We start from the raw sequence: 22,778 nt of genomic DNA on the forward strand, positions 1-22,778 counted from the left end.
AGTATTGTAATAATTATGTTTTTGGGGTGTTTTAAGAGGGAACTCGGCGAGTTGGAGCCTAGACTCGCCGAGTAGGATCGCAGACCTGGTCGCGGGTTCGCGACTGGACTCGACGAGTCCAGATATGGACTCGGCGAGTCTGCGCTGTTTAGCGAAAACCCTAACCGTTCAGGTTTGGGACGTATAAAAGGGACTTATTGGCCGTCATTGTTCATTTTAGCCTTCTGAGAAGAACCCTAAATCGATTGTGTGCATCTGGAGCAAGGATTATAGGCCATTGTTGATTATAGAAGAGTTGTTGTGCAAGGAAGAGAAGGGATTGGCTAAAGGAACAGCAAGGGAGTCACATTTTGAGGATTGGGGACACAGAGAATACATCATCCAAGTAAGAATTCGAGTATACTCTGCTATGTTGATGTGATTATGGAATTAGGGTTTATGGAACCCTTTTGTGAATAGATTTAATGTTACCCTAGTCCCCTAATCGATTGTAACCCTGTATTGGGACCTTTGGAGGTCCAGAATGTCCCATGTCTGTGCATCTCGGGAATTGATGAAGGTTTTGGATTGGAATCCTTATGCCTTAGGTCAAAATGTAAATTATGAATCATAGGGTGTATCATGAGCACTGAAATGAGGACTTTACGTGATGGATCAGCCTAGGAAGGCCAGACCTAGGAATGGTCGGAGCAGTTCTGACCTTATGATGTAGTTTGAGCAGTTGCATGGCATGGACTCGCCGAGTTCGATGAACAGACTCGGCGAGTAGCTTGAATATTAACTGGGACTCGTCGAGTTGTTCTTCAGACTCGGCGAGTTGAGTCGGGGTGGCCCCGCGATTCTTCCAGGAGGAACTCGTCGAGTAAAAAGGGGATACTCGACGTGTAGAAAGGGAATCTTAAGGAATCGGTGAGTCAAGGGCGAGTGGACTCAGAGTCATTGAACTCGGCGAGTCTTGGGGTGACTCGGCGAGTTAGGTCGCGGGTTAAATGAAGTTCTGAGTATGGGGACTCGGCGAGTCATAGGGTTGACTCAGCGAGTAGGGTCAGTCAGGGGTTGACTTTGACCTTGTCTTTGACCAAGGATTGACCAGTGGTTCCAGGGGTATTTTGGTAATTGTTGGTTATTGTTTGAGTTCAGTGCACTGGTGACTGTCCAGAGGTGGAGATCGTATCAGTGATCGGAGCAGCTTGAGCTATCTGTTCAGTCGGCAGTTTCGAGGTGAGTTATCCTCACTATATCGCTAGGGTTTATGGCACCAAGGCCGACCCTTTTTATCGGATGGAAATCCGAGTAGTTGTCATTGTTATGATATAGGCCGGAAGTCATTACATGTTATGGGCCGGAAGGCTTTGCTATGTGGACCGGAAGGTCATGGCCTGGAAAGGCGTATGTATGCATTTAGTATGTTGACTGATTCATAGGGTAATGTTATGCTAGTGACCGGCTAGACCGGTATCTTGTTTAGAGTAATGCTATGATATGTGATCTGTTGATCGATTGTTGTCTATGAACTGCTATATGATTATTTGTTATGTTATATATGCATTTTATGCTTATGGGCCGGAAGGCGATTATGTTGTGTGATGGACCGGAAGGTCGGCGTAGGTAGGACCGGAAGGTTTACCCAGCAGGGACGGAAGTCCCCTGAGACACATGGACCGGAAGGTCAGGGCCTGGAAAGGCGTATATGTGGTTGGTATTCTGGGGGTATCTCACTAAGCTTTCGGGCTTACAGTTGTGGTTTTATGTTTCAGGTTCTCAAGAGTCTGTGGCAAGGCAAAGGCGTGATCGTACCGTTCCTCGCGTTGGTGTTTTATGATATGAACCTGGGAAATTACTCTGTTTAATAATGTATTGAAAACCTTTTTGTAACAACGTTAATAAAATGGGTGATTTTGAAAAGTTTTAATTGTTTTGAAATTTTGGATGTTACACACTAGCGAATACCATTATTGTAGGAATCGGTAGTGGTACAAGTGGAACGTAGTTCAAGACACCATTTGCATCATCTCAATGTATTGTGAGTATTCATGACTCCCCCTATTTTCGGTTTTATTGTTTTGGGGTGGAAAAACATGTCCGAAAAACTATTATTTGTTCGTTGTATTTAAATTGATTTGTATCAAACTTGATTTCTATTTATTGCTATATTTCTCTATGTATGTCTATGCAACACAAAACATGAGGCCTTATCGTCTTAAGTCCCTTCCCTTACAATTTACTCCAACCATTAACTCTTTGAGCCCATGGTCATTATGGATAGCGCTATTAGGAATTTACAACTCCTCACTCGCCCGATTGCTGGAGTGCATGATACCATATAATCTATGGAACGATAAGCATAGATCTTGATAGGACATCAGTCATAGGCTTGGTTGGGAACTCATTATTTGCTCATACACATCCAAACTTGTTAGTTATTATAGAAATAAACTTTGTATCTCATTATAACAACGAACTTTTGTTACTAAATACTTATTTACTTCTTTTAGCAACGAACTTGGTTGCTCCTTATAGTAAACTAACTTGTTTTCTCCTTGTAGCAACGAACTTGGTTGCTAATTATATCTGATGGGTTTTGAGCATTCTAACACTTCCTAAGTGTACATGCAACCCTAATAACCTTGGATCTATGTTTGTCTAATTATCATGCTAAGTTGAATTCCATGGCTATATTCCTATCTAGCATATATGGGGAACAATTTTTAACTTGAATAATAGATAGAATAACTTACCTTGTTGTTGCTTGTGTTCCTTGAAACCTTGTGAGCCTAGCACCCCAAATGTGATGCCTCAAATGCTTCACACAACACCAAATGCTCTTGGAAAAACTTATGAGAGAACACACACTTCTTGAAATCGGCCAAGCCCTCTTGTTTTTCTTAGTGTAGCCGATTTTGGTGGAGAATATGATTCTTATATAGTGTTGACACATCTAGGGTTACACCATGTAAACCCTAATGTGTCATGACTCTTCATTTCCATGACCCATGGGTTTGTAACTCCCATGGAGCATCCTATGGGTAGAACCCAACTTGATAATCCATGGAGCCTCTTAGCCCACTATACAAGATATGGATGATTTACATAATCAACCCATATATTTAATTAGTTCTCTTTTGACCACTTAATTAATTCTAAATTAATTATTGATCAAACTAATCAAATAATATTATTAATATATTAGAACTTATAATATATTAATAATCTCCAAGTGTTATTTCTCTCATTTAGTCTATCCAATTGCATGGTGCCATGCAACCCAAATGGACCATGCCGGGTCGGGTCAAGTACATACCAGAAATAGTTATGGACTTAGACACCTTATCCAACAGTCTCCCACTTGGATAAGTCTAATAACTATTACTGCAAGCATGACTTCAGGAACCGATCAGCAATCGTAGCTCTTTTTCAAGGTTTCTCGGAACTGAGAAGATGATGGTACGCCATTTAAGATAAGTGATCATATAATCCTCCGTTCTAGATATCAGCCGGACAAATACATGGAACACTGTCTTGCTTATTGTCCAGCATTTGTTTCCCGATTTCCGATTTGTTTGACAAAGAACTTAATTGAACACATCAACTTAGTTCTGACCGGGCCCGGTACATAGGTCAAAACAAAATCATCGAGGGGCCCAGATATCAGCTTCTAATCCAAGAAGGAACAGATAAACTTCGACTCATATGTTTGTTCTACAACTCATTGAATCACACACAAGAGTACGATTTATAACATCGAGTTACCAATGCGTTTTCGTACAATCAATGCATAACCAACTTGTAAGTAACAAATCATATCTCTAGGTTTGAAGACTTATACGATATTACCGTCTCACGATCACTCGAGATAGAATTCCATGAAGTGATTCCAGTGAGCGTGGGTTGAGTTCAATGCTCAGAACTTATGATCACTCATGATTGTTGTAGCCTTGTCCAAGACCTCTACAACCAAACATGACAGTCTTGATTCATACCTACTTCCGACATATGACTGACTGTGGAGGTTTGAATAATATGTTATACCAAACAAAATTATTTTGGAAGTCAAAACATGCAAAAGAAATATAGTAAACAATCGACAAGAGATAGCAACACCTTACTCATAAATAAAACAATTTTTATTCATCATCAAATGTCAATTACACTTTACAAATTTCGAGGTTATCTAACTACTAAAACTAATATCATCCTTCAGCCCTATGCTCCGAGCATGCTGAAGATGCTTAACCCGAGTCAGTCCCTTTGTGAGGGGATCTGCCGGATTCTCATCTGATGATACCCTCTTTGCCACGAGGAGTCCTTCTTCGATCCGATGTCTGATGAAATGGTATTTTCTGTCGATGTGTCTGGATCTCCCGTGATCCCTTGGTTCCTTGGCTAAGGCAACAACACTTTCACTATCACAGAAAATTTCCATTGGCTCTTTAATAGCTGGTACAACTCCAAGGTCTCCAATGAAGTTCTTCAGCCATATCGCCTCCTTTGCTGCCTCGCTAGCTGCAATATACTCTGATTCACAAGTAGAATCTGCCACTGTCTCTTGCTTGGAACTCTTCCAAGAAATTGCTCCTCCGTTTAGGGTAAAGACCCAGCCTGACTGAGAGCGGAAATTATCCCTATCAGTCTGGAAGCTAGCATCACTGTACCCTACTACTCTCAAGTCATCACTCCCACCGAGGGTAAGGACCTAGTCCTTAGTCCTCCGTAGGTACTTGAGGATATTCTTTACCGCAGTCCAGTGTGCCTTGCCAGGGTTCGCCTGATACCTGCTGACCATACTCAGGGTAAAGGCTACATCGGGTCGAGTACACGTCATAGCATACATAATCGATCCTACAGCCGAAGCATAAGGTGTTCGACTCATTTCTGCTATCTCAGCCTAGGGCTTTGTGTCTTACTCAATCTGGTGTTACTCTGGATGGGTAACTCTCCTTTCTTGGAGTCCTGCATGCTGAATCTCTTCAGCACCTTATCCAAGTAGGTACTCTGACTAAGTCCAATTAGTCTTTTACTCCGATCTCTCAAGATCCTTATCCCTAAAATATAGGCAGCTTCACCAAGGTCCTTCATAGCGAAACACTTCCCAAGCCAGGACTTTACTTCCTGCAGGGTTGGAATGTCGTTTCCTATGAGTAGTATGTCATCCACATACAATACCAAAAAGCTAACTATACTCCCACTAGCCTTGACATACACACAGGATTCATCTTCACTCCTAGTAAAGCCAAATTCCTTGACCTTCTCATCAAAGCAAAGATTCCACCTGCGAGGTGCCTGTTTCAATCCATAAATGGATTTCTCGAGTTTACACACTCTATTAGGGTACTCGTTGCTGACAAAACCTTCTGGCTGACTCATGTAAACATCTTCAGCCAACTTTCCATTAAGGAAAGCGGTTTTGACATCCATCTGCCATATTTCAAAGTCATGAAATGCAGCTATGGCTAACAGAACCCGAATAGACTTAATCTTGGCTACCAGAGAAAAGGTCTCATCATAATCCACTCCAGGAATTTGAGAGAAGCCCTTTGCAACCAGTCTAGCCTTATAAGTGTGTACTTTACCATCCATGTCGGTCTTCTTCTTGAAGACCCATTTGCACCCTACTGTCTTACGACCTGGTACATTTTCAACCAAGTTCCAAACTTGATTGTCATACATGGATTGTATCTCGCTATCCATAGCCTCTTTCCATTTAGCAGACTCGGGGCCTGCCATGGCTTCCTCGTAGCTGTTAGGGTCATCTTGACTTACTAGTGTCCCATCACTAATAAGTGTCTCACCTTCTGCAGTAATATGGAATCCATAGTAATGCTCAGGTGCACTCCTAACTCTCGTGGAACGCCTCAGAGGTACAGGTTTGTCAATTGGCTCAACAGGAGTTTCCTCCTCAAGTTGAGGGCTAGAGTTTGAAGTTCCTTCACCACTTGATTCTTGAATTTCTTCAAGATCAATTTGCCTCCCACTGTCTCCTTGGCTTATAAACTCTCTTTCTCGAAAGGCTCCTCTTCTTGCTACAAAGACCACATTGTCACTAGGTCTGTAGAAGAGGTAACCAAAGGATTGCTGTGGGTAACCGATGAAAATACACCTCTCGCTTCGAGGTTCGAGCTTATCATGAGTCTCGCGTCTCACGAAAGCCTCGCAACCCCAAATCTTGATGTGGTCTAGTTTAGGTACTTTACCAGTCCACATCTCGTGAGGAGTTTTGGCCACTTTCTTTGTAGGGACTAGATTAAGAATATGGGCGGCAGTCTCCAAGGCATACCCCCAGAATGAGATTGGTAGCGAAGCTCGACTCATCATGGAACGAACCATATCTAACAAGGTTCGATTACGCCTCTCAGCCACACCATTCAACTGTGGTGTCCTGGGAGGTGTCAATTGTGAGACAATCCCACATTCCCTAAGATAGTCGAGGAACTCTGAACTAAGATACTCACCTCCTCGATCGGATCGAAGCATCTTAATGTTCCTGCCCAATTGATTCTCGAATTCCTGTTTAAATTCCTTAAACCTCTCGAAAGTCTCTGACTTATGCTTGATTAAGTAGACATATCCATATCTACTGTAATCATCAGTAAAAGTCAAATAATAACGATTAGCATCCCTTGTGGCATGTTTGAATGGTCCACACACATCCGTGTGTATAAGGTCCAACAAACCTTCACCCCTTTCACACGAGCCTGTGAAGGGTGACTTTGTCATTTTTCCAAGTAAGCATGATTCGCAACTATCATCTGACTTAAGGTCAACGACTCCAAGACTCCATCCTTTTGGAGTTGGCCTATGCGTTTCTTGCTTATATGTCCAAGGCGACAATGCCATAATGATGCTTTATCCAAGTTATTATTAGTAGTAGAATCAATACACAAAACATTATTTCCTAAGTTATCTACAACAGACACAGCTTCACACACACCATCACAAGGTAATGCTTTAAAATAAAGAACATTATTAAAGAAAGCATCAATAGAACCAACTTCATTATTAAACGAAAAGGTAAACCCTTGTTTGTACAAAGCATGAAAGGAAATAATATTTCTTGCCATTCCTAGCGAGTAACAACATTTATTCAAATCTAAACTAAACCCACTACTTAGCGATAAAGTATAAACTCCAATCTTGGTGACAGGTGAAGCTTTCCTATTCCCCATGATCAAGTTTATTCTTCCTTGCTCCACATCCTCACTTCTTCTTAGTCCCTGCAAGTCACAACAAATATGAATACCACAACCGGTATCAAGGACCCAAGAATTAGAATGGGGTGAGTTATTAGAAATGATAGTGTAAATACCTGCATGGTTGGGTTTAACTTTCCCATCCTTCACATCCTGCTAGTACTTTGGGCAGTTCCGCTTCCAATGAGCCTTTTCATGGCAATAGAAGCATTCAGCCTCTTTTGGGTCAGATAAGGAGTAATGAAACCTTTCTTGGTTCCACTTGAAGAAGAGCCATCAAGGGTCCGAGCCTTGGTACCCTTCGAAGATCTCTTTCTCTTCCTCCCTCGACTTTTCCCGATTGCCAAAACCGGAGTTGAGTTTGGAGTAGGAGTGATAGCAACCGACTTCCCGTTAAGACCTGATTCTGCGGTCTTGATAAGTCCCTGAAGTTTGCTGAGGGTGACTTCTTCCTTGTTCATGTGATATGTCATGCGGAATTGATTATAGCACGATGGTAAGGAGTGCAAAATGATATCTATTGCAAGATCCTCCGGGAAGTTCACATTAAGCTTCAGCAAACGATCCACATACCTTTGCATTTTCTGCATGTGGCTCGTGACGGATTCCCCGTCCTTCATCATGGTTGTTATCATGGAGCAGATGATTTCATACCTCTCTTGTCTTGCACTTTGATGGTATCTTTCCATCAAATCTTGGTGCATTTCATAAGGGTAGAAATCCTCATAAGACTTTTGGAGTTCCGCTGTCATCGTGGCCATCATGATGCAAGCCACTTTCGTAGCATCCCTTTCATGTGCCCGAAAGTCAGCGATCTCCTGAGGAGTTGCAGTGGTCTCATCAATCTCCTTAAGCTCCTTTTCAAGGACATATTCTTTGTCCTCGTAGCGGGTAATCATCCTGATGTTTCTGATCCACTCATTGAAGTTGGATCCATCAAAGGTGACTTTCCCACACAAGTTCATAAGGGTAAAGGAGCCATTAGGATTAGAGCCAGAAGCATTGTTGAAAGACATCTGAAGAGAAGAGAACAGGATTAGTTTAGATATAAGAGAGTCCTTAACAAAACACCCAAATGTAATATTAAGGCTAGGATCCAATCACAATGCAATATAACTTAGAAGAGGTATGCCGTAATCTAAGCTATATCATATTTGAAAGGTAGGTGGATGACGATTCACCAATTTCCACCACGAAAACCGCAATATTTTAGTATTAGGTTTTTGAATGGTTCTTAGAAATTCCTAGATTCTTTGAGATTCAATGAACACTTCAAAGGCATGTTTCAATCTCGAGCGTGCCCTCCAAGTTTTGTGACTGGGATACCGAGGATCACAAAATGAGGTGTGAAGTAACCATGCAAATCACTTGGTACCCTTAAAGTTTATCACTCAATCGATGTGCCGGTAAACCACACACGCTCCACCGATACTATAATAAACCTTAAGTCACCCTTTACCTACCTTGTTAAGTCCAAGTTAGTGTGCCGGTTAACCACACACGCTCCACCAACGACTTAATCAAAGTGTAAAGTGTAATTTCATGGAATAGCACCTTATTCACATTTTTCCTAAAGTAACTAAGATTGGGAATTTAATAAAACATTTAGTTACTTTATAATATTCATCATACTTTGAATGAGAATTTGTAAGTCCTTGTCTTACCCGTTCGGCTAACGACCCTCCACCGGTCAAGCAAGCGGTGGGTGAGAGTGGACACCCATTAAGTCACCATTTTATAGGCAACAACCTTATACCCACCTTATAGACCGGCTTCGTGAATGAGGCGTACTAACGGTAAGACGACTTTGTTCTTATACATACATATATATATATATATATATATATATATATATATATATATATATATATATATAATTATTAAATCATAATAATATAAGTATAAGGGTTGAATTTTAACTTTTAAAATTCTAAGGGTTGGAACTAAAGTTTTAACTTAACTTTACTTGTTCCAAAACGTGAGGGCAAGTTTTGTAAACTTTCAAAACTTTTCATTTCTTGTAACTTATGAGTTTAATAGAGTAATAAAATGAGGACTTTTCATTTTTCCTAACTCTTGTGTTCTTTTAATGGTTTTTAATCCAAGAGACTTTTGGTTTTCCATAACTTGAGGACAAGTTATGGACTCCATTAAAACACATTATGATCAAGAATTAAACTACCACATAGGTTACAAATAATTCCTATGATCATCTAAACATCATAAGAACAAGAATATGAACATGAACACCTTCAAGAATCAAAATCACATTTAATCTTTGTAATTTTGATAACTAGTTGTTGTAAATGAGTTAGAAAAGACATTACACCTTCTAAAACAAGTTTTCAAGTACCAAAACAATTTAGGGTAATGTTTCTAATCCATTTCCAGCAACTGAAGTCGAAATTCTGCATTCTATCGACCCTACTCGCCGAGTGCATAAACCTACTCGTCGAGTAGGTTGAAGATACAAGTGAACTCGACGAGTCCTCCCCATGGACTCGCCGAGTCCATCAGTCAGACAGCAAGTTTTTCGACTTTATTCAACTTCTAAGCACAAATAACAAACAAACAAGCCTAGGCTCTGATACCACTGATGGGTTTTGAGCATTCTAACACTTCCTAAGTGTACATGCAACCCTAATAACCTTGGATCTATGTTTGTCTAATTATCATGCTAAGTTGAATTCCAAGGCTATATTCCTATCTAGCATATATGGGGAACAATTTTTAACTTGAATAATAGATAGAATAACTTACCTTGTTGTTGCTTGTGTTCCTTGAAACCTTGTGAGCCTAGCACCCCAAATGTGATGCCTCAAATGCTTCACACAACACCAAATGCTCTTGGAAAAACTTATGAGAGAACACACACTTCTTGAAATCGGCCAAGCCCTCTTGTTTTCTTAGTGTAGCCGATTTTGGTGGAGAATATGATTCTTATATAGTGTTGACACATCTAGGGTTACACCATGTAAACCCTAATGTGTCATGACTCTTCATTTCCATGACCCATGGGTTTGTAACTCCCATGGAGCATCCTATGGGTAGAACCCAACTTGATAATCCATGGAGCCTCTTAGCCCACTATACAAGATATGGATGATTTACATAATCAACCCATATATTTAATTAGTTCTCTTTTGACCACTTAATTAATTCTAAATTAATTATTGATCAAACTAATCAAATAATATTATTAATATATTAGAACTTATAATATATTAATAATCTCCAAGTGTTATTTCTCTCATTTAGTCTATCCAATTGCATGGTGCCATGCAACCCAAATGGACCATGCCGGGTCGGGTCAAGTACATACCAGAAATAGTTATGGACTTAGACACCTTATCCAACAATATCAATGAAACTTGTTTACTCATTTTAGTAACAAACTTTATTTCCCATGAGAATATGAACGTTGCATCTCTCATGATGACAACGAACTTTGTTTATGCAAACTTTGTTGGAATAGTGTCTAAGGCTACAACTATATTAGGCAAGTATTTGACCCGGTTGTGCATGATCCTTTTGGGTTACCTTCACCATAGCAACTTGATAGGATGATTTATTAAGAGAGAGTAAATATTATTAATATATTATGAGAATAATATAAAGAATAATATATTGTTATTTGATTAATATAAGTCATAGAATTAATTGGAATTAATTTGGTGACTTAAAGAGATTAATTAAATAAAAGGGTATAAATTGTCAATTGTTTGATAGTTAAACTTTAGACTGTAAATCCATATTGATATGCATTGGACGGATTCTAGAAGTTAAGGATTGCTTCAAATCGTCCAAGGGGTTATCTAACGAATGGATTTGGATAGCTTTAAGAGAAGAGTATCCAATTAGGGTTTAGGTTGTAACCCTTAAGGAGTCTACAAGTATAAATAGACCTTATGGCATAAGGAAATCGGAACTTCACCTAAAGTAGAGAAGCCCTGGCCAAATTCCTCCCCTCTCCTCTCTCCCAAATCATCCTCCTTGCTATTTGGTGTTTGTAAGCCATTAGAGGAGTGACAATTGTAACTCTAGAAGCTCCAAGACAACAAGATCAACAAGGAATTCAAAGGTATGATTCTAGATCTGTTTCAATATTGTTATTACACCTAAATAGTCATTAGAAGTCTTGGATTCAAAGCATGTTTAATTAGAAAGCCTAGATCCAAGCATTAGGGTTTTGCATGCGCACATAGGAAAGTTCTTATGGCTAAAACCCATCAGTGGTATCAGAGCCTAGCTTGGTTTTCATTAAATTGTTGCTTAATTGTCTGAAACTAAACTGCAAAATTCGATTTTTGTGTTTCTGAGTCATGAACTCGACGAGTTCCAAAGTGGACTCGGCGAGTTGGCCTGACTCGGCGAGTCTCTTTGTGCACTCGGCGAGTCCAAGCGTCAGGAATGGCCAGATTCAGGATTTCTTCATTATTATCTTATGGAAACTTACCTTAATCATATTAGATCAACCATAATCCGATTTTTTGATATATATGACTATAATCTTGATCTAATTAAAGATATTTATCAACTAATAAAATATTTAATTTCCTTATATGATAATTAATCAATTATTTTGATTATTATGGTAATTATCTTAAAAGAAATCTTGAATAAATCAAATATAGATAATTAGGAAATTAATTGTTAATTGAAATTATTTGTTATTTGATCCTCCATGTTTTAAATGTTTAAAACTTGTCCTCAAGTTTTGAAATTTATATTTTGTGATTAAAAGTTTTAATTTAGACAACTTAAATTTCAAACCCTAGATTTTAAAAGGTTTAAAATACAACCCTATACTAATATAATATTACAAGAATAATATATATATATATATATATATATATATATATATATATATATATATATATATATATATATATATGTATGTATAACTAAAATGCTAGTCTTACCGTTAGTAGGCCTCATTCACGAAGCCGATCTATAAGGTGGGTATAAGGTTGCGGCCTATAAAATGGTGCTTAATGGGTGTACACTCACACCCACCGCTTGCTTGATCGGTGGAGGGTCGTTAGCCGAACGGGTAGGATAGGGCAACCTCATCCTCTGGTTAAAAGTATAATAAGTAATACAAAGTAACTACACATTTTTTTAAAATTTCCCAATCTTAGTTACTTTAGGAAAAGTGAATTGATGCAATCCCATGAAATTACACTTTGCACCCTTGCTAAGAAGTTAGTGGAGCGTGTATGGTTTACCGGCACACTAATTGGTTCTAAGCAAAGGTGGCAAAGGGTGATTCATTGTTTATCATAGTTCGATGGAGCGTGTGTGGTTAACCGGCACATCGAATAGGTGATCGTTACAATGAAGGCACCATGTAAATTTGCATGGTAATTCACACCCACTTTGTGATCCTCGGTATCCCAGTCACAAACAAGAGGGGCATATCGAGATTTAAACATGTCATTGAATAGTTTCAATGAATCTCATCCGAACCTAGGAATTCTCAATACATTTAGGACTTATAGTTAGTTTTTTATGGTGGAGAATTAGTGAATCGTCATTCACTTACCTTCAATTTATTTGCATGTTAGATTACGGCATCACTTTTATAATATGTAAATGTTGTTGTTGGATCCTAGCCCTAATTTTTCTTATTGGGTGATAATTAGGGATTCTTATTCTAATCTATCTTTGTCCTTTTCCTTTTAAAGATGTCGAACGCAAACAACGCTGCTGCTAGTTCTTTCACATTGATGAGCCTTTGCCAAAAGATCACCTTCGATGGAACGAACTTTAGCGAATGGATAAGATACATTCGCACCATTACTCGCTATGAGGATAAGGAGTATGTCCTCGATGAGAAGCTCGAGAAGATCAACCCTGAAATCGCTACTTCGGTTGAAATTACCGCTTTTGAAACTCATGAGCGAGATGCAACGAAGGTACATTGCATCATGATAGCCACCATGAACTCCGAATTCCAAAAGTCCTACGAGGACATGTACCCGTACGAGATGCATCAAGACTTATTGGAGAGATACCACTAGAACGCGAGACAAGAGCGTTATGAGATTTTCACTAACATGATTTCCGCTAAGATGGGTCATGGAGAATCTCTTACCGTGCACCTGCAAAAGATGGAAAGGTATGTCGACCGCCTTCGCAAGTTAAATGTTGATTTTGGGGAAGACTTGGCGATCGACATGGTGCTTCACTCTTTGCCTCCGATGTACAATCAATTTAGGATGACCTACCACATGAACAAAGAGGAGGTCACCTTAAGCAAACTCCAAGGTCTCTTGAGGGTCGCTGAGAGCAACTTCAAAGACAAGTCTGTTGCACCAACTCCCAATCCACCCGCTGCTCCTGTCTTGGCTATTGGTCAAGGAAAGGGAAAGAAGAGGAAGGCTTCGTCTAAGAACTATCGCAAGGTTAAATCTCGAGATGGTGCCTCTTCTAGTGGGACCAAAGTTGATCCTGCTAAGCCCTGCCCTAACCCGAAGGAGGCAGAGTGCCACCACTGCCACAAGATAGGACATTGGAAGAGAAGCTGCCCAGAGTACCTACAAGCCATCAATGAAGGAAAGATCAAGCCATCTTTCACATGTATATACAAAATTAAATCTAACGATTCTAATCATGCTATTTATTGGGTTCTTGATACCGGTTATGGTTATCACATTTGTTCTAATGTGCAGGGACTAAGAAAAAGTAGGGATGTGGAGCAAGGAAGGATCAATCTAATCATGGGGAACAGAAGATCGTCGCCTGTGACCAAGATTGGAGTGTATTCTTTAGTGCTTAGGAATAATTTATGTTTAGATTTGAACAATTGTTGCTATTCGCCAGAAATGGCTAGAAACATCATTTCATTTCATGGTTTATATAGACAAGGTTTTAGATTTTCTTTTAATAATGAGAATGGTTCTATTTTGTCTTATCTAAATGGTGTCTTTTACTTTGAAGCTATACCATGTAATGGAATTTATGAAACTGTCATGATTGTTGATAACTTAGGAAATGATGTTTTGAACATAGATTCTTCCACTAGTATGGATAAAGCATCCTTGTGGCATTGTCGTCTTGGACATGTCAACAAGAAACGCATAGCCCAACTCCAAAAGGATGGAGTGTTGGAGTCATTCGACCTTAGGGAAGATGACACATGCGAGTCTTGTTTACTTGGAAAGATGACTAAGTCACCCTTCACAAGTACGTGTGAAAGGGGTGAGGGTCTATTGGACTTAATACATACCGATGTATGTGGACCGTTTAGATCAACCATGAAGGATGGGAACCGCTTCTACGTGACTTTTACCGATGATTATAGTAGATATGGGTATATCTATTTAATCAAGCAAAAGTCAGAAACCTTTGAAAAGTTCAAAGAGTTCAAGAATGAAGTGAAGAATCAATTGGGCAGGAAAATCAAGATGCTTCGATCCGATCGAGGAGGAGAGTACCTAAGTCTTGAATTCCACGATTATCTCAAGGAGTGTGGAATAGTTTCGCAATTGACGCCTCCTAGGACACCGCAGTTGAATGGTGTGGCAGAAAGACGTAATCGAACCTTATTGGATATGGTTCGCTCTATGATGAGTCGTGCTTCACTACCACGATTATCTCTGTAACTGTTCTAACTTCTATTGGCTTGATATGGTTTGTTCAGAATGGAAATTTCGGGTTGTCACAGTGAGCTTGGTCACTAAGCCTGACAATCGTGTCGTGTTCGGGTTGATGTGTCGCGGGTTGGCAGGTCAAAATATGTCAACCCAAACACGACCCATTTAAATATACAGGTCACGGGTTGGCGGGTTTGGAACATAAACTCATATATGACCCACCAACTCTTTTATTTATACGGGTTCACAGGTTGGCGGGTTCGTGGGTCAGATTCCATAAATAAAATTGACAATTAAACATAAATAAATTCTTGATGGTTGATGCAAATATATCCAAATTTTAGACAGTTAACTACTTAAGTCTTAAAGATCCAAATGAAAATTAAAAACATTCGTAGAAACATGTTTAAATTAAAAATTAATACAAACATAGATAATACTTATTAAATATTAATACTTGATACATAAATACATTTAAAAATAAAAAAATATATATCTTTTTAATTAAAAATATAAACGGGTTGGCGGGTTAACCCATTTATTTTTTGAGAAACCCATATATGATCCGTTTAATAAATGAGTTGACGGGTTGACGTGTTGACGGGTTGAAAAACTCAACCCAAACTCATTTATTTCGTGTCGTGTCATGGGTCGTGTCGAGAATTACTAGCCCTATTGGTCACTATAAAAACGAGTGTCCTAAATGGGAGAAAGAAAAGGCAAATCTACTCAAAGAGGAACCCGTATTTTTTTGAACAGGTGGTATGATCAACCAATTAAGGGGGTGATTGTTGGTTAATTGGTTTAATCAATACGGTTTAATAGAAAAGTTTTTAGGATTTGTGTTTTGCTACTTTTGCTATTAGAATAGGATTCTATTTTGTTTAGTATAAATAGATGTCAAGTTTTAGATTGTTTAGTTTTAGAATAAAAAACTTACAGCAAGTTTTATTTCTTTTTTGTTTTTAGTGTGTTCACAACAAGAGTTCAATTATTTTTTCTTTACCTTGGTGTACAAGGTTTAATACCAACCTTTTGTTAACAATTTAAAGGTAAGTTGATGTCAATCTTTTAATCTCCAATAGATTAGTCAAACTTGTGACGTTAATTTTATGAAGTCCAATTAGACATTTCTCATACTATAAAAGCATAAAAATTACCAACTTTTACTTTTGCTCGATTTACCTCAAATTAAAGCCAAAGCAATAACATTTTTATTTTAACCCATGCAATGTAATATATGCATGTTTATTGAATATCAAGTGTTTTCAAAATGAAAATAGTCTTGAAAAAGAACTATTAAACATAAGTAAAATATTTTCTGTCCGTCAAAACTCACCCCCTAAAAATCATTTTTTGCATTGAAACTAATCGTCGTCTGTTTCTTTGCGTGGGTACTCTACTATTTTAATAATAAAACACTAATATTAAATTTTCAATATCATATAAACCGAATTTCTAATTTGAATCCCTAAAAAGTCCAAAAAACTGCCACATGGACGATCTGTAACCGGTGAAACAACAAAAAAATAGAGTTCTTCCCTTTTTAATAGGTAAAATCACAATTTAAGGAATTAGAAAACAAAATAAATGTTAGCAACAAAATAAATGTCTAAGGGCATCCACAATGCATTGAACTATATAGAGTTTAATGGAGTGTCATTTTATTATTCACTATTCTATATAACACTATTCATTTTTATCCCATGATGCATTAAACTCTACAAGTTCAATGGAACATATTAAAAAATATTTATTTAAATATTTAAATATTTTCCTTTTTCCCATTAAAGAATTCAACGACCATTGAACTCCAAATCCATTGAATGCCAAGGTGACATTTCACAATGATGGAGTTGTATCCATTGAATGATAAGTAGGTATAGCACCTCATTCAACTCTTCCATTCAACTCTCCATTATTGATGATCTAACACCTAACCAAATTCTCAAGATCATACATTCCATGGTTAGTGGGATGTAGACACATGTATTATATTGACGAAAATTTAAGATGAAATAAAAAAACTATAATAATTTACGTTGTTTAAACAAGTAAGTTAATCATATTACGTCAACAATTGAACTAAAGAGTTTTTTGATTGATAATCATAATAATGTAATCATGATAAGACCCCAACCGAGGTGATACATCGCCCAACCCCTATTGTCCTCTTAAGAGTTAGATCCCTTAATGATCCTCAAAATTTTGACAACTGAACATTCTGTTACCTGAAGAGTTGATCATCAACCAAGCTCATTGTGAAGTATTCGACACTAAAAAAATATGTCATTATGTGACATAGAAAAATTGCTATTAAAAACGAAAAACATGCCGGTAAAGGTTTCTCAGAACGATACATATAAAAAGTGTCACTAGAAACAAACAATCACTAAAGTTTTATTGACACTTTTCGGTTTTAATACTGCAAGTGCAACGTTTTAGGATTTTAGTGACATTTTTTTTAATATTCCACAGTAAATTAAAAATATTTTGATGTGTGTACTTGATGCCGGTAAATACTCATGTGATTCAATTAATATATATATATATATATATATATATATATATATATATATATATATATATATATATATATATATATATTATTTCCCACAATAAAATAAAACATTTTGTATCATATTTTTTGTCGGTAAATACCCATACATTTCATGAATTCATGTTAAGAAACACATTAATCTAGCTATAATATTACAAAATAAAAAGTTAATAGATTAATTTAACTAATATATTTTATCAAGTTATATATCAACTCAATTATAATCATTTATAATATTAAATCAATAGTTACATGACATTTATATTATTTTACATTTCTCAGCTGCCTGGCAAATAGTATTAACCAAATACCATTTTTTATCTGTTGTTTTCCGTTAGTCTGTCAAACATAATCTTAATTGTCATTCAATAGATTAAACTCAACTATAATAAAATATCATGTTAGCATATCAAAACCTTAGTAGGACCCAGACCCGATAGGACCCATCTGGGACGAGAAGCCCCATCCTAAATATCATATTGGTCCTCAAATAAATACCTTTTTATAGAGTTTTTTTTATATTTATAAAGAAATATTAAATATAGAACAACCATAATATAATATATGTATTATATTTGAATAATTAGTGTAATATAAAAGTCTAATTGAATAAACAAGTGTAAAATATGGTAAACAATGATAAACAGGGACGGGGACGAGGAACATGGGATTTTAGGGATGGGAAAATTGGAGATTTTGAGTTTGGATTTGGGGTAAGGAAACGAGGGTTTTGCGGGGTGAGATAGGGGTATAGGGGAGGCTTCACCCGCCCGTTTGACGTCCCTAAGTATAATCTCCATTGAACTATTTAATCAGAAAAAGAAAGTTATATATATATATATATATATATATATATATATATATATATATATATATATATATATATATATATATATATATATATATATATATATATATATAATGGATGTTAGTACGCTAGAAAACTTTTGTAGACTTTAGTAGGAAATTAATATAGAATATTGATGTGGAGTCTATAGAGTCCATTACAAAATGCCCTTAATAAATTCCATTTCAACTTAAAACCTACAACTTAGACTTCCATTATTTCAACAACATATCTATATTCATACATTGACTACAAGATATATTCCATGGCTATAAGATATATTCATACACTTAACAACATTCATGTATTACCTGCTATATATTACAGAAGATCGATGTTAAGTTCCAGGAGATATATACCTTGTGACTTTACTAACAGAAGCTTCATTAATCATCATACCTTAGGTCGAGAAGGATATTTACCACTTGGCTCATTGAAGGCCTTGCATCCCTATCATCTTCAGCACATTGTAAAGCAACTTTCACCAGATTAATCAGCGCTCTCGTATCATATTCACCACTGGTCCTACCATCAACAATTTCCTCAATCCATGCTCCATTAATTTGGCTTCCGATATGTTCACGAATCTTCGACCTCACCCACTCGACCAATGTTTGGTCTCTACCACTACCAAGTTGCAGCATTTGTAGTGGGCTCTTTCCGGTTATCATCTCTAGAACCACCACCCCATAACTGTAGACATCAACTTTTGAGGTAATCGGAAGATTAAACACCCATTCAGGAGCCATGTAACCTCTTGTACCTCGAATCCTGGAAAAGCATGAATTCTCTATCGCACCTCTATCAAACAGCTTAGACAACCCGAAATCCGCCACCTTTGGATTGTAATCAGAATCAAGCAAAATGTTATGGGGTTTAACATCACAATGCAAAACCCATTCCAAGCACTCTTCGTGTAAATATGCAAGCCCTTTCGCAGTGCCAATTGCTATTTCAAGCTTCTTTCCCCAATCAAGTTTATTGGAATTCAAGCATGTTGCCAATGATCCGTTCTCCATATACTCATAAACCACTAGCCTATGCTTCCCTTCAATGCAATACCCCCATGTCTCTATCAGATTCATGTGATTGAGCCTACCAATTGTGCTTATTTCTGCTTGAAACTCGGCTTCGCCCTGGTGAATATTACCCTCTTTGAGCATCTTTATTCCTGCTGTTCTGTCATCCGATAATTTCCCTTTATAAACTACACCCGCGCCACCTCTCCCTATCTCTTTGCTGAAGTTCCTTGTTGCGGTTTTCAGCTCAGTGTATGTGAACCTTTTGAACCCTGATGCTATCGGGAAGTAACTTTTGGCAGTTCTAAAGGAGTCTTTTAGAGTGATATACAAGAAAATTAATACCAAAAGGACCTCCATGATTCCTATTCCATACGCAAACCATAACAAGAATTTCAGAGAACTAGTTGCATGTTTTTTCTCGTAAGACCTTTGAATGGGCATGATTTGCTGCTGTTCTGGACAAATTAGGTTAGACCCCTTGACGATTAATGCTTGTTGAGCAGGTGATACCAACTGTTTTGGTAGCTTAATATACATTGGATCTCTGAAACCTCGTTGATATCCATTGTATAACAGATTCTTCAGGTAACAGTTATAGTTATAGTTATAGTTGGTGTTCTCGAATTTGAATTGGAACCCTTTGCACTTGCAGTCGTTCAAGCAGGCTTGTTTGCAGGCTTCAAGGGTGCTGTTCTGAAGAACGCTCATATCGAAACCATAAAACTCCACAAAACGAAGCTTAATATAATCTTCCGAAACCTGTGCGCAAGTTCTGAATTTGGGTGCGCAACCGAAGGTCCAATCGATCTGATTCTTCTTCTTATATCCAGGCACGCAAGCACATTTCCTTCCAGTTTCTTGAGAGTAAGTACAAAGACTGTTTGGTCCACATACGCCATGAATCTTGCAGGAACGGGAAAAAGCTTGCCACCGAACCTCCCACTTTTTTCCTTCTTTCTGATGATCAACAAGACTGTAAACCCTAATATTACCATCATAATCAAGCTTCACTATTCTCTGGCGACTCATGCCAAAATCCCAGACAAAGAAACCCAAATCGTCAGATGAGTTGAATTGGCCTTGAGAATCCAGTTTTGCAATTCTACTATTATTGTAAGTGAATCTCCCGGCTTCCCAAGTTTTCTGATAAGGTGGAGGCCAGTAAACACTCGTTATCTCCGGACTGTTGTAAAGAAGACTGAGAACGTTGTTGTCCTCAAAATAGAGCCTAAAGAACCCAGAAGAGAAATTGGCATTACTTCTTGAAGAAACCAGCTGTGAGTTTTTGGTGAACAGTTGATCAGGTAAAAGCGTATCTGTTGGATGATCGAAGCTTTGCCAAACAGGGTCTGAATCTCCATTAACTTCACGTAAAACAAGATTTCCAGTGTCTTCAAGCTGTAAACTGAGCGAACGACTAGTAGATTTTGTCTCTGTGGACCAAACAATAGATCGATCTGCATCGTGTAAAACAAGATTACCATCGTCCTGGAGGGAAAGTTTGGATTGCTTTCCATTAACTGGCACGTCTCGGTTTGCCATCCAAACTACGGTGGGATTCATGTTTTGCGCATGTGACTCGGTGAACCAAATCGAAACACAGTAAGCATTTTTACCCACCTCGAAAAATCCAGCAGTGAAATTGCTGTTTGGTGAAACCAAATTATCATCTTTGTGATCCACAAAGATTGATGAGCCTTTAGATAAGGAGTGTGTGGGCGAAGAAGGAGAAGATGAATGCGTGAAAAGGGATGAATTGTAAAGAATTGTTATCAGAAGAGGAATATGCCAAAACATTGATGGCAAAGCCATAAGATAGGATCGATGTGATGATACTTATCTTTTTTAGATCAAGTTGATGGTGAAGAAAACAGCACAGAGAAATGATTGAAACTCATTTGAATTGGGTTCTTGATGCATGAAGCGTACGTACTACGTAAGCAAAGAAACGAAGAAGACGACTACCTTGATTTTTATGACTAAAACTGAACATCAATCTAATTTATACAAACTTGCATTTCCTTTATTTACCCCTAGACTTTATTTAATGTCAGTCAAATAACTCACAGTTTTAATTCACGACTCTCCTTCACTACTTTGATAATCACTTAGTAGAAACTTATGACGTCACGGTGAGTACTGATGGCTTTTGGAACTTTCAAAACATACTGCCACTTTTCACACGGCATATATATTAAAACCAAAGCTAAAACTGTGGAGAGAATTTATTATACATATTTGATTATATAGTTTTGTGTCTCAAATAAAACATTTATTCTTTTGTTCAATACGCTTACTAAATCAAATAAATAAATAAATAAATGTGTGAAGTGGTCTCACGACTAGCATGATAAAAAACACTCGATGTTTTTCTTTTTTAATCTCAAACGATTTGAAACGTTTGACCCAAATCAATCGACTGTGGTTGGTGCTAAAATAGGAGTTTATCGATTAAAGCCCGGCCCGTTATGTTTTTGTTTAATGAGGCGATCAATTGTAATCCATCACAGTTTTATGTTTGATGAGCTCGGTACTTAATTTTTAAGTATGTATCTTTCGTTATTTCTTCCAAATATGATTTGAATTCTTAATTTTTGACTAAATGATAGTTTCTGATATTGTTGGACATAAAGGTGTTTTGGTCGACCATTTTTGATAACTTATAAAGAACTTGTTTAATACCAAACTTGTTATGAGGCTCATGTATTATATGAGTTAATTTTTTTTTTAAAAAAAATTAAATATAAATGTCAAAATATTTGAGAACTTTGAATTTATAAAAAAATAAGAAAAATAATGAATTATTATAATATAAATATTTTTTATCTTTTAAATTTAAACAAATAAAAGAAACTTAATGCGCTTTAATTTTGGGATTTTGAAATTAAAAGATAAGTTCATGAAATTGATATCCATTTATTACTATATTTATTACAATTATTATATTAAAATATTATGTGAAATTTAATAAAATAAAAAAAACTCATAAAATGACACGTGGAAAAAAAATAAATTCAAAATAAACACAAAATGACATTTGGCAAATTGAAATTGAATGAGAGTGTGACAAGTGGCAAAAAAAAAACATTCATTTATTAGAGAAGAAGATTCTCACATGTTTTAGGTTTAAAACTAGTAGAATTTTAGGAAGTCACTTCTACTTTGCATTATAGATTAGAATATCTTTTGTGGTGCAAACTTGTTTGTTCGTGCAAGACTGACACCCACGCAACGTATAAAAACAAACATATATTGATTATAGCGCTTTCGGAACCGTTTTTGGAACCTTTCAACCTGCCCTTTCCACACTGTATCAACATTAGAATATTTAAAAGCAAACGTAAAATAGACGGAACAATTTATTTAATTTTTTACATTTTTGTGTCTTGGCTAAAACATTATAGATCAGTCACTTGTTAGATCGAAAAAGTATGAATATGAGATAAAAAAAACTTTCGATATACCCTTTTTAATGTGCTAGAGGAGATGGTGATAAATTAATAACATTGATGGCAAATTAAGAAAATTGCATGGTGATAAATCAATTGCTAGGAGTCTTGTGGA

General features: G+C 37.1%; 1 protein-coding gene across 1 annotated transcript; it reads right to left on the bottom strand.

Annotated features, from left to right (window-relative positions):
- Positions 1–18,343: 18,343 nt before the first annotated feature.
- Positions 18,344–21,170, bottom strand: LOC145057571 (putative receptor protein kinase ZmPK1). Its single transcript, XM_079005439.1, has one exon. It carries the CDS (start codon positions 21,024–21,026, stop codon positions 18,579–18,581), a length of 2,448 nt encoding a protein of 815 aa, XP_078861565.1. The 5' UTR covers positions 21,027–21,170; the 3' UTR covers positions 18,344–18,578.
- Between the last annotated feature and the right edge of the window lie 1,608 nt (positions 21,171–22,778).

Source organism: Lactuca serriola, chromosome 6, assembly GCF_051521515.1.
Source record: "Lactuca serriola cultivar US96UC23 chromosome 6, Lser_US96UC23_V15, whole genome shotgun sequence".
In the NCBI taxonomy this organism is placed as follows: Eukaryota; Viridiplantae; Streptophyta; class Magnoliopsida; order Asterales; family Asteraceae; genus Lactuca; species Lactuca serriola.

Coding starts and splice junctions, on each gene's coding strand:
- LOC145057571 (XM_079005439.1), bottom strand. CDS start 21,026: ATGGCTTTGCCATCAATGTTTTGGCATATTCCTCTTCTGATAACAATT.